General features: G+C 46.6%; 1 protein-coding gene across 1 annotated transcript; it reads right to left on the bottom strand.

The window, feature by feature from the left end:
* Window positions 1–4,705: 4,705 nt before the first annotated feature.
* On the bottom strand, window positions 4,706–16,211 carry AHSA1 (activator of HSP90 ATPase activity 1). The gene is made up of 9 exons (XM_010382722.1): window positions 15,966–16,211; window positions 14,439–14,629; window positions 11,979–12,061; window positions 11,464–11,581; window positions 9,249–9,337; window positions 8,266–8,394; window positions 6,030–6,131; window positions 5,700–5,751; window positions 4,706–5,101 (listed from the first exon to the last, which is right to left on the bottom strand). Exons 1-9 carry the CDS (start codon window positions 16,043–16,045, stop codon window positions 4,929–4,931), a joined length of 1,017 nt encoding a protein of 338 aa, XP_010381024.1. The 5' UTR covers window positions 16,046–16,211; the 3' UTR covers window positions 4,706–4,928.
* Window positions 16,212–16,500: the final 289 nt, after the last annotated feature.

Here is a 16,500-nt window from a genome sequence, read left to right as displayed (position 1 = left end):
ATTCACACTGCCTTGGAGATGGACGAGGAGCTGGCTGGACCTCAGGGGCACATTCACTCTGAGCTTTGTCCGAGAGGTAAATCACGTTTACTGCACCAGGAAGTAATTTGCTATGAGGGGATCCAACAAAGACTTGCCCAAAGAACTACAGTTCTGGCCATGCGCGGTGGCTCAAGCCTGTAATCCCAGCACGTTGGGAGGCCGAGACGGGCGGATCACGAGGTCAGCAGATCGAGACCATCCTGGCTAACACGTTGAAACCCTGTCTCTACAAAAAATACAAAAAACTAGCCGGGCGAGGTGGCGGCGCCTGTAGTCCCAGCTACTCGGGAGGCTGAGGCAGGAGAATGGCGTAAACCCGGGAGGCGGAGCTTGCAGTGAGCTGAGATCTGGCCACTGCACTCCAGCCTGGGTGACAGAGCGAGACTCCGTCTCAAAAAAAAAAAAGAACTACAGTTCTAAGATGAGAGGTGGATCTGTGCTCTGCCTCAGTTGGCACCCCAACTAGACACTCCACTGTCACTCCTGACATGTGGGGAAGGACAGGGATGTGTCAGGAAGCACAGTAAAGGAAGATGTGTCCAGAGCCGCCACTGGAGACGCTCAGAGAGTCAGACGTTTCCAATGACGATCACTCCCAGAGGTAAGTTTATTAGTCTGTCCTGAACCATAGTCTAAAAATACTCTACCTGCAACTAGAAATACGAGAGGGTCAGAGAGGGCAGTGTTTCGGGCTACCAGATGGGAGCCATGCTTACTCCCTTTCTCTTGTCTAAGGAATTCAATAAGATTAATTATTATTATTATTTTGAGACAGAGTCTCCATCTGTTGCCCAGGCTGGAGTGCAGTGGCGCGATCTCGGCTCACTGTAACCTCCGCCTCCCAGTCTCAAGTGATCCTCTCACCTCAGCCTCCTAAGTAGCTGGGACCACAGGCCCACACCAGCACACCTGGCTTTTTTTTTTTTTTTTTTTTTTTTTTTGTATTTTTGGTAGAGATGGGGTTTCGCCCTGTTGCCCAGGCTGGTCTCAAACACCCGAGCTCAAGCAGCCCACTTGCCTTGGCCTCCTAAAATGCTGGGATTACAGGCATGAGCCGCTGCACCCAGCTCGAGGCTAATTATTTTTCAGCAGAAACTTCTAAAAGTAACAAGACAGAGTAATCCCAGAGTCTGCTTTCAAAGGAAACTGCTAATTCCCCTCCTTTCTAATATAACTCACCTTGCCTTTTAAACATACTGTCTTAATCTGTAGCTAATGGTTTTCTATTACTCATACTGAATTTAGCCAACCCCATTTTAAATCTGTACCTTTAAAGTGGCATGCTAAATCGCTGCCATGTCAGGCCACAGATGAGAGAAACTAAAGGGGCTGGGGAGTGGGTCAGCTATGAAATTATGTCTATTCAAGCAATGCAAAGGAGAAAGACACTGCGCAGGTGGCAGCTGGCTTTAGGAGCACCTGTGTGTGAGGAGCAGTGCCAACGGTGGGAGCAGTGAGCCTTATGAAGGGAGGGTTTCCAGAGTAGCTGGTATCAGAGCCCAGAGGAAGCCCATGAAACCAGAGAGGGTCCCTCCACTCCGTTCTGTTCCGGTGTCAGTCACATCACTGGCTTGGCTAGCTGTTCTTCCTGTCCCCAACACCAGGAGTTCATCCGTGGTCATGAATCCAGCATGAATACCACTGACTGTTTCTACCTTAACAGCCACCCCAGCAACCAAGATGGTTTTGCCCAATTTTACCCCCTCTGGTTTGCCTCACAAACGGCCCTAGGCTAGGCAAGGCTGGTCAGATTGAATTCTTCCTAGAGTTTTAGGTAACCAACAGCAGGAGTCTGCTGACCTGTCTCTTGGAAGACAGAATGATTAGATCCTTTGCCCCATTAGTCTAAAAGGGACACAAATGTGCTGCTATGCCTCCTTCTTTACAATGAAGTTTACTTAACATGTTGAGGTGCTTCTCAAAGTGCATCCCTGATATTAGAATCACCTGGGATATTTATTAAACTCTGTTTATGAGCCACACCCCACACCCACTGAGTAAGAATCTCTAGGAGTGGAGTTGACTTTTGTGCATTGTTCTTCCTCTCAGGCAGGGAGAGCTCTTAGCCCAAGATATGCAATTTGGACTAAATTAGCCAGCTTTTCAAAATAGCATTCTGGCTTAAGGGAAAACACTTGGGCTTTTGAATGGACTCAGCAGGGACTATCTGCTAAATGACACCAGGTGCCAGTGTTTCCACATGTACCATCTCGAACACTCTCACAAGGCACCTATTATACACATTCTACAGATAAGGATGTTCACCCAATTTGTTAGGAAGTGGGGAACTTTTACCATTCAAACACAAGTCAAAGTCCACAGTTTTATTTCTAGCTATACCATCTGCTAAAAAGGTTCAGATGGCTAACCAAAATGTTATCAGTAAAATGGCAATGGTAAGAATTGAATAGCCATCAGTACTGGCATGTAATGGCAATTGCACATGTCACATGGCAGGCACTTAGCCTGGTGCCTTGGGTTTAACGAACATATTGGTCATCTCTACTTGATTGATTCTAAGTGTTCTGGAACTGGTAACTTTCCATCCAGATGTGTATGAAAAGCCTTATGTTTTCTTTCTCTTTTTCTTTTTTTTTTTCATTGAGACGGAGTCTTGCTCAGTTGCCTAGACTGGAATGCAATCAATGGCATGATCTTGGCTCACTGCAACCTCCGTGTCCTGGGTTCAAGCAATTCTCCCACTCAGCCTCCTGAGTAGCTGGGACTACAGGCATCTGCCACCACACCTGGCTAATTTTTGTATTTTTAGTAGAGATGGGGTTTCACCATGTTGGCCAGGCTGGTCTCGAATCCCTGACCTCAGGTAATCTACCCGCCTTGGCCTCCCAAAGTGCTGGGATTACAGGCGTGAGCCCCCGCGCCCGGTCGGAAGGGCTCTTTTTTGTTGTTGTTTTTGTTTTGTTTTGAGACAGAGTCTTCATCTGTCGTCCAGGCTGGAGTGCAGTGGCTTGGTCTCGGTTCACTGCAACCTCTGCCTCCCAGGTTCAAGCAATTCTCCTGCCTCAGCCTCTCAAGTAACTGGGATTACAAGTGCCTGCCACTATGCCTGGCTAATTTTTGTATTTTTAGTAGAGATGGGGTTTCGCCATGTTGGCCAGGCTGGTCTCGAACTCCTGACCTTGTGATCTGCCTGCCTCGGCCTCCCAAAGTCCTGGGATTACAAACGTGAGTCGCTGCGCCCAGCCAAAGGCTCATTTTTTAATGGTCTCTGTGTTAGGAGGAGTCTGTTAGGAAGGGCCTGTTGATTTGATTCAAGCTAGAGTCCAGGTTCTTCAGCAAAAGGCGTCATTTTGGACCCCAGGAGGCAGATGTAATGTCAAACTAGATGTCGATTAGTTCAGCCCAGCACTCCTATAATTCAAGCCAAAGATGGCTTTGGGAAATGTAAATGAACCAGATCTTGCACTCTGCTTTAACCAGTTTTAGCCTGCAAGGTCTTGCTGCCACCCAATAAAACAGGCAAAAAATAGACGAAGGAAATAGCTGTAGTTGTAGGAGGTAGTGTCTGGCTTAGAAAGCACTGACCCACGCTGGGGTGCAGGAAGTCAGGGCGAGGCTTGTCCAGGAGTGACTCTCCCTGTTCAGGTACCGATACCTCTTCCTGCAATGTGGCAGTCTGAATCCACTATATCCCCAACACTTGGCTCATGGTCAGTGCCCAGCAAACTTAATGGTACCACATATTGTTAAATAAACAATTTCCTGAGTATGGGCTCTGCAGTTACAGTCCTTGTTGCAGTTACAGTCCTTGTTGCAAATCTCAACTCTGCTTAATTGTTCAATCTGGGTGTTAAGAAATCCAAGGCTCACCTGTAGCAAATACGTATGTAAAATATTTAATTTTTTCGTTTTTTGAGACAGTCTTACTCTGTCACCCAGGCTTGAGTGCAGTGGTGCAATCTTGGCTCACACCTTCTGGGCTCAAGCTATTCTCGTGCCTCAGCCTCTAGAGTAGCTGGGATTACAGGCATGCGCCACCACACTGGTTAATTTTGGTATTTTTAGTAGAGATGGGGTTTCGCCATGTTGGCCAGGCTGGTCTCAAACTCCTGGCCTCAAGCGAACTACCTGCCTCAGCCTCCTGAAGTGCTGGGACTATAGGCCTGAGCCACTGCACCTGGCTATACGTAAAATACATGTATTTAAAAGCCAAGACTTAAGTTCGTGTAAAACAAATGACAACAGTACCTACTTCATATCATGGAGATCAAATGAGTTAATGTAGTGTCTGGTACTCAGTAACTATGCAACATAACAGAAGCTGCCACAAGTTAGGAATCTCCCACCTTTCCATATCCCAAAGCAGCATCTGGTGATCACTTATCCTTGCAAGAGGGTAAGAGGCTATGGGCATTGCAAAGTGAGAAGTCAGCTGCACTGGCAGTAGAGGTATAGTGTTTGTTAGCACTCTCTACCCAAGTACCAACCCTCCCCTACTTTTATGGGTAAAAAGGCAGGAACTATTTACCAGGAAGAAAGACTAGCTCAGGAATGCCTGGTAGTGAGAAGCAGGCGCTGTGCCTCTTAATTACCCACACTTATCCAGAATAGAGACAAGGCTATCCACCCCATCCTTTTTTGAATTCAGAACCTTTGAGGGAGTTCTCAATACCAGCCAATCAACACAGGTTCCAGACACGCATGTTTTTTAAATTATGTTTATTTAGCATATGTACACATAAAAGAGAAATTGCCCTCTGAACCCACCCAGAAGAAAACATGCACAAACCCAAGGTATATGTGGAGGGGAGGGGCCCTGGCCCCAAGTTAGCGGCTGGGACGATGCAATCCTGTGAGTCGCAAGTCCCAGTCAGGAGAGGGCTGGACTGAAGTGTCCAGGAGGCTGAAGTCCCCTGCCGCTGGCCCTAAAATAAGCGTGCGCCATAGCCAAAGGTCTGTTTAATGCCCTCAAAGTAGTACCGCTGCCAACCCTGCCGTGTCCGCTCTTCCTCAGGAGCAGGGATGCCTCGACCTTCCATGCACAGCTCAGTCTCTCCATTCTTGTCGATGAAGGTCAAGGTGATGGTGGCAAAGTGCCCTGGGAAAGGCAGAGGGGATGGAGGTTTCATATCTAGGGTTTCCATCTGAGTTTAAGACTGAGGCAACCTGGCTGGGTGTGGTGGTTCATACTTGTCATCTCAGCACTTTGGGAGGCTGAGATGGGCGGATCACCAGAGGCCAGGAGTTCCAGCCCAGCCTGGCTAACATGGTGAAACCCCGTTTCTACTAAAATTACAAAACTTAGGTGAGTGTAGTGGCACGCGCCTGTAATCCCAGCTACTTGGGCAACCTGTAATCCCAGTACTTTGGGAGGCTGAGGCAGGAGGATCACTTGAGCCCAGGAGTTCAAGACTAGCCTGGGCAATGTAGTGGGACCCCATCTCTACAAAAAAAGTAATTAAAAAAAAAAAAAAAGCTGGCGTGGTGGTACACGTAGTCTCAGCTACTTGGGAAGCTGAAGCAGGAGGATCATTTGGGTCTGGGAGGTTAAGGCTGCAGTTAGCTGTGATTATGCCACTGCACTCTAGCCTGGGTGACAGTGAGACCCTGTTTCCAAAAAACAAACCAAAAAAAAAAAAAAACTACAGCAAAGAGAGAAAGTTCTGGGGGTAATGGCAATATATATGTTTACTTACCCTCTGGCCAAGATTTAAACCTCCACTTCATCACAATATGTTTCTCAGGGACCTAAAATAATCAAACAGCTCAGTCTACATTATATACTACAACGCACCCAGTCCTAGCTAGGATCAGTCATCTGCCCTTCATACGGAGTCCACCGTCTGTGCAATTGTACTACTTGCAAGAGAGTTCAAATCATGGCCTTTTTTTGAAGAACAAAATGTTTTATTAACCAAAGAGATTAAAGCCTTAAACTTTACCTATAGAGTTGAGAAACAAGAGAAATGTCACTCAGCTGACCAGACAGACGCAACAACCCAAGTCTAGGGCCGGCAGGTACTCACCAGATCAGTAAATTCCCCAGAAACGTTGCCATCTACCATGTGGAACTTTCCACCTCTGTCTGCTTCTAATGTTGCGGGAGCATGGGTAAAGGCCTGCACCAGCTGCAGGAAAAAAAAAAAAAAAAGAGGCAGAAGATACATGGCTCTCAGTGGGACCCGGGGACAAATGCCAGCTGAAGGCTGCATGTCTCAACTCTCATTTCCGCCAGTCTGCCCCACAGGCGGGTCCAAGGTGTCCCTCTATTCTGTTCTACTACCAGCCAGGACTTGCTTCGGGAATTCTTTCTGATCCGATGATGCCATTACTTTGGACCCATTTACTTTTATTTATTTAAAATAGTATATGGTTCAGAAAGATATGATAATGAGCTTATGAAAGAAAATTCTCAAGTAAATGTTTGAGACTTCTATTTTCATTTCTGAGAACGTGTCCCAAAGAAGATCTATGCCATACATCTTTTTTTTTTTTTTTTTGAGACGGAGTCTCACTCTGTCACCCAGGCTGGAGTGCAGTGGCATGATCTCAGGTCACTGCAACCTCCGCCTGTCCAGGTTTTAAGCAATTCTCTGCTTCAGCCTCCGGAGTAGCCGGGATTACAGGCATGTGCCACCACGCTGGCTAATTTTTTGTATTTTCAGTAGAGATGGGGTTTCACTATCTTGGCCAGATTGGTCTTGAACTCCTGACCTCCAGATCCACCGGTCTTGACCTCCCAAAGTGCTGGGATTACAGGCGTGAGCCACCGCGCCCACCCCTTTTATTTTTTTTTTGAGATGGGTCTCGCTCTGTTGCCCAGGCCAAAGTGCAGTGGCATGATCACGGCTCACTGCAGCCCCAACCTCCTAAGCTTAGGTGATCCTTCCACCTCAGCCTCCTGAGGAGCTGGGACTACAGGTGTGTACCACCACACTGGCTAATTTCTGTATTTTTTGTATAGATGGCTTCACCATGTTGGCCAGGCTGATCTCAAACTCCTGGGCTCAAGCAATTCACCCGCCTCAGCCTCCCAAAGTGTGAGGATTAGAGGTGTGAGCCACTGTCCCTGGCCTACTCCATATATATCAAATCAGTACCATTTTGCTGTGTTCGATTACTCAACAGTGCCACTTTTACTTTTAAAAAGACTTTACCATTTTTTTAAGTAGGTAATACAAATACATGGTAAAAAATTAAAAAGGAACAGAAGGTTAAAAATGTCAGGAATCCTCCCATACAAAAGTATTTTAAAACTCTGAAAACTTTAGCTAGTTTGGAAGAAGAGATTCAACTGAAGTCTGTGTCCATTTAACTGCTTCTCCAGTTCTTGGTTTTCTAAGGGGGACAGATCATGAGAGTATTTTGAGTGCAGGCACACAGACATACTAACACCCATATACTACATGGTACCTCTTAATTTATGGCTGTATTTGCATTTTTGTTTAAAAAACGAGATCTTGGAATTTTGTCCTAGAGTATGTGGGCACTTCCACGTATCCTAACCACCTTTACTATCAGATAATAAAGCTGAATACAATCATGTTTCTCACCTCCACACTATAGCAGCAGAATGGTACAAGTCAGCTGTGCAACAGAAAGAAGCCAGGAATTCTTCTGTGCTACAGAGTAACCAAGAATGGCCATTCACTTTTCTGGTAAGATTCACTCAGTGGTTTGTACTTATATGACCCAAAACTAGAACAGGCATGGTAGTGTGCACTTGTAGTCCCAGTTACTCAGGAGGCTGAGGAAGGAGGATCACTTGAGCCCAGGAGTTCAAGGCTAGTCTGGGCAACATAGCAAGACCAGGTCTTTTGTTTTTAAAATAAACAAATATGGCTGGGCACAGTGGTTTGCGCCTGTAATCCCAGCACTTTGGGAGGCTGAGGTGGGCAGATCACTTGAGGTCAGGAGTTTGAGATCAGCCCATCTCTACTGAAAAATATGGTGAAACCCCATCTCTACTAAAAAATATAAAAATTAGCTGGGCATGATGGTGCATGCCTATAGTACCAGCTGTTTGGGATGCTGAGGCAGGAGAATCGCTTGAACCCGGCAGGCAGAGGTTGCAGTGAGCCGAGATCGCGCCACTGCACTACAGCTTGGGCGGGTGACAGCGAGACTCCGTCTCAAAAAAAAAAAAAAGAATAGAGGGAGGGAAAATTCACTTTGATGAAGGCCTCATGGCTCCAGCTGTGAGCACCTCTTCTGCACACTAAGGGCAGATGGCATGAGGCCTGAAGGACAAGACTGACTTACCTCTTGGGTGGTCAACACTCTGTAGAGCTCCTCTGGTGACGTCAGGAAGGTTTCCTTAAGAGTGATCTTACAAGTGGGGATTTTGACTCCAACAGGTCTGGCCTGGGTTTTTGAAGGAGCAGGCTTAGCCTGTGAAAGTGGCAGTGAAAACAGTCAGTACAGAGTAATGATACAACCTCAGTCAACGTGGCTTCAGAGACAGTTGTACCATTCATTCTCAAAAAAATTTTCACCTCCAAGGCTAATTATTCCAAGGGGTTTGAAGGGAATTTGAGTGTGCAGGTGTTTTAGTCATGAGGGTAATGTTTCTGCAAACATCCTCAATTCCCAGTAAAAATAACCACTCTACAAGGAAGACCCTGATAGTCAAATAACAAATCAAATCATTGAGATATTTTTTAAGAGCTCAGTATAATTCTCAAACAATTTCTATGCTTAAATAGCTGGAAGCAGTTTTCTCCCCACTGCTAGAGTATCCACTTTGCTATGCTGACAAAAGAGCAACAGGGCTCTAAACCAAGTGCTGAGCTTGAACCACAAACTTCCATCTCCAGATAAAGTACTTGCTTGCCCTGTAAATTGGAGAGACTGGGTGAAGACAAGGATGTAACTCCATTTCCTGATGGGACCTTCTAATATCGAAGTCTGAGATATCAACACACCAATTAGGCTGAAGACTTATATAGATGAAGACCATCCTTTGTTCATAACCTCCTAATTGGTGCTAAATGCAATCAAGAGTCAGACTTTTAACTGTCTGATGGCTTCTACTTGCTCTAGGGGTCTGTGATAAACAAATTAAAACCAGGTTAAAATGGGTGAACGAATGCATATTGCAGGGACTCTAAAAAAGCACCATGAGCAGATCACAAGCTGCTCTGGCTTAGAGGTTAGGGACACAAAGAGCTGACATGTGGAATTAAGAAGGCGGTCTCTCAAGTTCCTTTGCAGACAGTCTCCCACCCCGGGAGAAAACCATTTACCTTATGCTCCTCAGTTTTCAGTGCTGGCTGCCCCACTGGGTCTACTGACTCTCCATTCACTGTAGGTAAGATCATGCCCTGGGTGAACTCTGAAAAGATAAAATTCCAGCTCATGGAAGTTATTTCTTAGTAGCTGAGATCTGGAGTTTCATTACAGCTTGACAAACATAGCCATCCTACTACAGAATGAGGTTATGATCAGAAAAGGAAGAGGCTATTTTTACATCTTTACTTTTGGTCTATGCCAGACTGGTATGGGGGTATATGCTATAGAATATAGTATGTTCACTGGGATTATCTTTTTTTTTTTAGATGGAGTCTTGCTCTGTCGCCAGGCTGGAGTGCAGTGGCGCAATCTCAGCTCACTGTGATCTCCAACTCCCTGGTTCAAGCTATTCTCCTGCCTCAGCCTCCCGAGTAGCTGGGATTACAGGCAAGTGCCACCATGCCCGGCTAATTTTTGTATTTTTAGTAGAGATAGGGTTTCACCATGTTGGCGAGGATGGTCTCGATCTCCTGACCTCGTGATCCACTGGCCTTAGCCTCCCAAAGTGCTGGGATTACAGGCATAAGCCACCGCGCCCAGCCACTGGGATTATTTTTAAAAGCTTATCCTCCTGACTCAACTGGAAACATTATAACATATTAAGTGCATGTGAGGTCTGCTATGGAAGGATGGCATGAACGCTGTGGCACTTTGATGACTTCAAGAGTGGGTAATCTACCCAGCACCCATGGATGCATGGTTAGTGTCTTTCCTCCACAACTAGTTATGGCACTGGAGTACTGGTCCTCCCCCAAAAGGTGTCTATCACCTTCTATCATCTTCTTTGATGGTTATTACACATATTCCAACACCAAGATCACAACACACTGGCAGAAATGGAATCCCAGGGGAAAGCTGAGCTGACTTCTATTCTAACCATCTAAATATCCCTGGAGAATGCATATCAAAGATAGTCCAGACTGTATTTAAGTAATGAGTCCAGCGATGCCAAGTCTTTAGATTAGCGCTGTCCATTAGAAATATAATGTGAGCCTCACCGGGCGCGGTGGCTCAAGCCTGTAATCCCAGCACTTTGGGAGGCTGAGACGGGCGGATCACGAGGTCAGGAGATCGAGACCATCCTGGCTAACATGGTGAAACCTGGTCTCTACTAAAAAAGACAAAAAACTAGCCGGGCGAGGTGGCGGGTGCCTGTAGTCCCAGCTACTCAGGAGGTGGAGGCAGAAGAATGGTGTAAACCCGGGAGGCGGAGCTTGCAGTGAGCTGAGATCCGGCCACTGCACTCCAGCCTGGGTGACAGAGCGAGACTCCATCTCAAAAAAAAAAAAAAAAAAAAAAAAAAAAAAAAAAAAAGAAATATAATGTGAGCCTCAAATATAATTTGTTTTTTGAGAGGGAGTCTCACTCTGTTGCCCAGGCTGGAGTGCAATGGCATGTTCTCGACTCACCGCAACCTCCACCTCCCAGGTTCAAGCGATTCTCCTGCCTCAGCCTCTTGAGTAGCTGGGATTACAGGCATGCGCCACCATGCCCGGCTGATTTTGTATTTTTAGTAGAGATGGGGTTTCTCCACGTTGGTCAGGCTGGTCTTGAACTCCCGACCTCAGGTGATCTGCCCGCCTTGGCCTCCCAAAGTGCTGGGATTACAGGCGTGAGCCACCGCACCCAGCCCATAGTGTAATTTATACTCACAGCACATCTCTTGTGTTTTTTGGTCATCCAGGCTGGAGTGCAGAGGCATGATCTCAGCTCATTGCAACCTCCCTGCCTCCTGGGCTCAAGCCATTCTCCCACCTCAGCCTCCCCAGTAGCTGGGACTACAGGTGCTTACCACCGTATCCAGCTAATTTTTGTATTTTTGTAGGACGGCATGTTGCCCAGGCTGGTCTCGAATTCCTGAGCTCAGGCAATCAGCCCACCTCAGCCTCCAAGAGTGCTGGGATTACAAGTGTGAGCCACTGTGCCTGGCCCTCACAGCACATCTCGGTTTGGTCTAACCACATCTCAAATGCTCAACCAACAGTATTAGACAACACAGCTCCAGATCCTTCCCTTACTCCGAGCTTATGGACTGACTTTAAGATGAAATAAGCCCCCTCCCCACAAATCTTTACCCATTTGCCAAAGAAAGGACTGTCCAGGCCCTTAACCACAGTCTAACAGGTGGAAACTACCTCCTTAAGGCATATAGAACTACTCAAGGGATACCTGTTTTGAGGGTGCTGATGTAAATTCCCATTGCTTCTCTGAGAAGTTTCACCCCTTCTTCCTTCATTAAGGCCACGAGATTTGTGTCAGGCTCATCTTTGGCAAGGCTCACACTAATCTGAGTGAAAGATGAGAAGTAGGTGGTAAATAACTTGAGGGGCACCCTCATTATGGAATGTGGGGCTGAGCAATCACGTAACTGCTGACACTTCCAAAGGAAATGCATGAGTACTGCGATATTCGTACAATCCCCATTAGTGTTCCTTCTTGAGTCCTCTCTGTCAAATGGCTAATGTTAGTTAGAACCCATGTCACTAGCTAAAGTGAAGAAATTAAAGAAGTGCAAATTGCTCTGGAAGTTTTCAGTGGCACCACACGCCTAGCAAGTATCTGCAGACTCGGGTTCTGAATGCTTGGACCAAGCCTGCACTATGAATCCTCAATGACAGGTCACTTTTCTCATCTGAGAATAAGAGGATATAGAGGACTCGGATTAGGAGTTAGGAAGCACGAACCTCCACTTCATCCACGCTGTTTTCATCAGACAAATTGGGGATCTCCACATGTCCTTTGTACTGTACTCCTGACTTAGAAGTACCTGTCAAAACCAATGCAATGTCATTAGTCCACTCCTAGGCAGGAAAGGTCTCTGCTCCAGGCTCCTAACTGCGACCTCACTTCTGCTGCTTTTGGATGGCTGAACTGATCCTCTTTATTCTGAGAATGCCACATGCCAGATGCAGTCAACACCCGCACCCCCAAAAGAAATGTCTTTTCCTCACCAGGTTACTGGAAACCAACTATGTTATTACAATGTGGGACAAAGAGCTACAGATTTGGTACTAGCATGAGTTATACCGTAAGAACTTGGGTCAAAAGCCAGTAGTTCTGCTAGAAACTTCTTTTGAAAATATCAATTTATTTCAGTGCAACTGAGATATTAGGGAACAATTTGATTATAACGAGAAGTTCACATTTGCTTATATGTGACTCCATCCATGAGAAACACTAGGTGAATACGGAAAGCCTCACCCAACTACATAGGATACATAAAACACACATATCTCAAACACCTATCTGCCAATGACCTCGGTTTACAGCATGTATTGTGAGCCATACCCATCCTCATCTAGTGTAATGTTCCTTCTGATTGTAGATGATTCTCCTTCTGCCATTCCAAAGTAGTCCTCAAGCTGCAACCCTTCTGATGCCCACTTTTTTCCCCCGAAGACAGTCTCGCTCTGTCACTCAGGCAGGAGTGCAGTGGCACGATCTTGGCTCACTGCAACCTCCACCTCCCAGGTTCAAGCAATTCTTCTGCCTCACCCTCCCAAGTAGCTGGGATTACAGGTGCGTGCCACCATGCCCAGCTAATTCTTGTATTTTTTAGTAGAGATGGGCTTTCACCATGTTGGCCAGGTGTGTCCAATTCCTGACCTTGATCCACTTGCCTCGGTCTCCCAAAGTGCTGAGATTACAGGCGTGAGCCACCGTGCCTGGCTCTGATGCCCACTTTCACAAGTAATCTTCAGGTCTTTTTAATGGTAAAGCACCGTATTTACTGTAGTCTTTATTTATTTATTTTCTTTTGAGATGGAGTCTCAGTCTGTTGCCCAGGCTGGAGTGCAATGGTGCGATCTCAGATCACTGCAACCTCCACCTCCTGGGTTCAAGCGGCTCTCCTGCCTCCGCCTCCCGGGTAGCTGGGACTATAGATACGCGCCACCACGCCCGGCTAATTTTTTGTATTTTTAGTAGAGACGGGGTTTCACTGTGTCAGCCAGGATGGTCTCAATCTCCTGACCTCATGATCTGCCCGCCCTGGCCTCCCAAAGTGCTGGGATTACACGTGTGAACCAGCGTGCCTGGCCTATATTTATCTATTTCTTACCATTTAATGTGCACAAAACTATGCTACCAATTTTTAGTCCCTATATTTAAAAAAAAAGTGTCGGCCAGACACAGTTCAAGACCAGCCTGACTAACATGGTGAAACCTGTCTCTAATAAAAATACAAAATTAGCCAGGCGTGGTGGCAGGCACCTGTAATAGGCACCTGTAATCCTACCTGGGAGGCTGAGGCAGGAGAAGTGGTTGAACCCAGGAAGTGGAGGTTGCAGTGAGCCGAGATCGCGCCACTGCACTCCAGCCTGGGCGACAGAGCGAGACTCCATCTCAAAAAAAAAAAAAAAAAAAAAGGAGGTCTGAACAAGATGACATCAAAGATTCCTTCCATACTACTATGCTTCAAGTGTACTTTAAAAAGAAATTAACAAAAATCAAGGACAGATAAATCTACTTTCACCCTTCTTTATGATATGACTATTCACTTCAGAAATGTTTATCAAAGCACAAATTTCATGCTTTGCCTCATACACAGACAGTAGCTATCTCATACTCCTTTAACTTTATTGCCTTTTTACATTCAGGCTCTCAACAGTCAGGACTGTCCAAAACGGGCATACGCATGACCTCAATTTTTTCCTAATGTCATACAGAAGGGACACAAAACTAGAAGAGAGATAAAACAGCCCCAAATTAGTGTCACACATAAGCTTCATTTTAATTTGTTAGATTCACACTGAGGAGTGTAAAAAAAAAAGAGATCAAGACCAAAAAACAAAACAAAACAAAACAAAACACCTCTTTCCTCCTTTTAAATCACTCACAAGATACATGTAGCTAATCTGAAGAAATATCACCTTAGGTGTTCCAACAAAGACCAAGGCCCAAAGATCCAGTGGCCCAGCCACTTCATGGGTGGGACTGATGAGACCCAGAGAGAGGAAATCCATATAGCATCCCACAATGGCAAAGAAATTTCAGTACCCAATACTGCTTTACATTGGACTCCAAAGCAGCAACATCTGCCTTCTCCCTTCAACGTTTGTAACTCCTCAAAACTGTTCTCTCCAGCTACTTAACAGGTTAAACAAAACACAGTTAATCTCTCTGACAGCCCAGCTTAGACTTACCTGTCCAGTTTAGTTTGACGCTCCATTCATAAAAGAAGATAAGTTTCCCTTTGCGATTGTTAATGGATGCCTCTCCATCAAGCTTACTCACTTCCGTCACCTCACATTTGCCTTCTTCATTTTGAACCTGCACTGCCAAGAACAGTGTTTTCAGCTTATCCGTGGACCAATTTGAAGCATCTCTCTCCGTCCTGCAAAGCAGAAACAAAGCTATGAACTAGCAGTCAAATGGAGGATATACTACTCTATGCAAGAGAATACGAGGTTAAAGGAGGCCTGACAAATAGTTTGAAAGGAACACAAAAACTCCCAGTCCCACTCCAGTATGTCCACAAACATGTCACCCTTTTTTAGGAAGACAAGGGGTTGCACACTGTCAACAAAGACAGCTGCTGTAGAGAATGGTATAAACTCAATGGAAAATGATGCTTTCCTTTCTCGGCATGATGGTGCTGGAGAATACTTGATACTTTAACATGGCGCCCCCATTTGAACAAGTGGAAAACTGCACATACTGCTCTGATCAGGAACACAGACTGGACCATGGAAGAATAGTACTTAGCTAAAAGGCCCAGAAAGGATTAAACCAATAACCCTGACCTCACTGGCACAGTGTTCTGACCTATCAGATTCGCACTTGTATTATAAACTTCCTACACATTCACTGCCCCCTAGATGGCCACAAAAACGTTAAGTCCAGGGCTTCAAAAAAACAAAAATTAGGTCAAGTACTCTGCATGTTAGAAGAGAGAACACAAAGTAAGATATGGAAAAGAAACATCACTATCTGCCTTCCTACTTATCAACTATTAGAGAAAACAACAGCAAAAAAAGCTGCAACAAAGTAACGGTACAATACAAACATTATGAACAAAATTCAGTGGAATTCAAAAGTAAGGAAACATTACTTTGGGCAGATTTCATGAAGCAGGGCAGTATTTTAAGAACGTACAGGTTATAAAACCACGGCTGCTCGGCAACCTGGAGTTTCAACACACCTGACCTGACAGTTCCGGGTGAGAGGCCGCAGCTATCTGAGCTCTGAGCACCTGCACAACACGTTCTCAATCTCCCGCGGGACTGCTGCAGCGGTCCCCTATGAATGACTTTTAATTTTACTGCAAGTCGCAAAACAGGAATTACAGATCCCTGGCCTTAGGCCTTTCACAGCTGTCTCCCAACACAATCAAAAGAGGTTCCAGTCTCAGTGACTCCTCTGGCCACGTGTAGTAAGCACCTCCCTGCTTGGGCTGGATGTAGCAGCCAGGGCGTTATCTCCCAGTCTCTCTGACAACCCTCCTCTGGGGCGCTGCCCTCCACGTCCATCTCCCTCCCCTCAAGCACTGAGAAGGTGGCAGGGGAGTGGAGAGGCCTGGGGCTACGGACCCCTGCCACAGGAAGGACCCGCCCCCATCTCCGGACAGGGCTACCTCAGCCCCAGCTCTGTCCGGTCCGAGGTTCCAGGAACCCTGAAACCCTGGCCCGGCCGCAGGTCTCCCAAGGCCAGCCTGCTTTGCTGGCCCTCACCAGTGCCAGTTGTTGACGTTGGTGGCGTCCGCCCGCTCCTCCACGATCCAGCGTGGGTCTCCCTCACCCCACTTGGCCATCGGCTCTCCTATCGCGGCGCCACCAGCTCCGGAGCTGCCGCAGCCACAGCCTCAGGACCGCTTAGTGCCAGCCGCCCGGCAGCGCCTGGAAACTACTAGAAGCGGCCGCAAGCACCTCCTGGCTTGCTTTTCCCTCCACCCCCTCCCCTTTTTAACTTCCGGCTCCTCCCCATTTCCACCGGCTACTTCCGTCCCAACTCGCCGCACCGTGGGTTCCATCTGATTTAGTGTTCCTTCAGACTCCCTCAGGTTCTCCCCAAAAACGGTCCTGAAACCCAACTGCTCATACAACCATTCTTCACCCATAGGAAAACAAAGAACACGTCTCATTGTTTCCCTGGACCCTAAATCGGCCTTGCTGAGCCTCATGGGAATTGTAGTCTTCTTACGTGACCCGCTGGGTAACCGCGGAAGGTCGCCCTGAAGGGAGAGGAAATGACCTAGCACAGTGCGTG

Source organism: Rhinopithecus roxellana, chromosome 5 (assembly GCF_007565055.1).
Source record: "Rhinopithecus roxellana isolate Shanxi Qingling chromosome 5, ASM756505v1, whole genome shotgun sequence".
Classification (NCBI taxonomy): domain Eukaryota; kingdom Metazoa; phylum Chordata; class Mammalia; order Primates; family Cercopithecidae; genus Rhinopithecus; species Rhinopithecus roxellana.
Note: the sequence above shows the minus strand (reverse complement) of the source record. Positions and strands in the feature narration are given on the sequence as shown.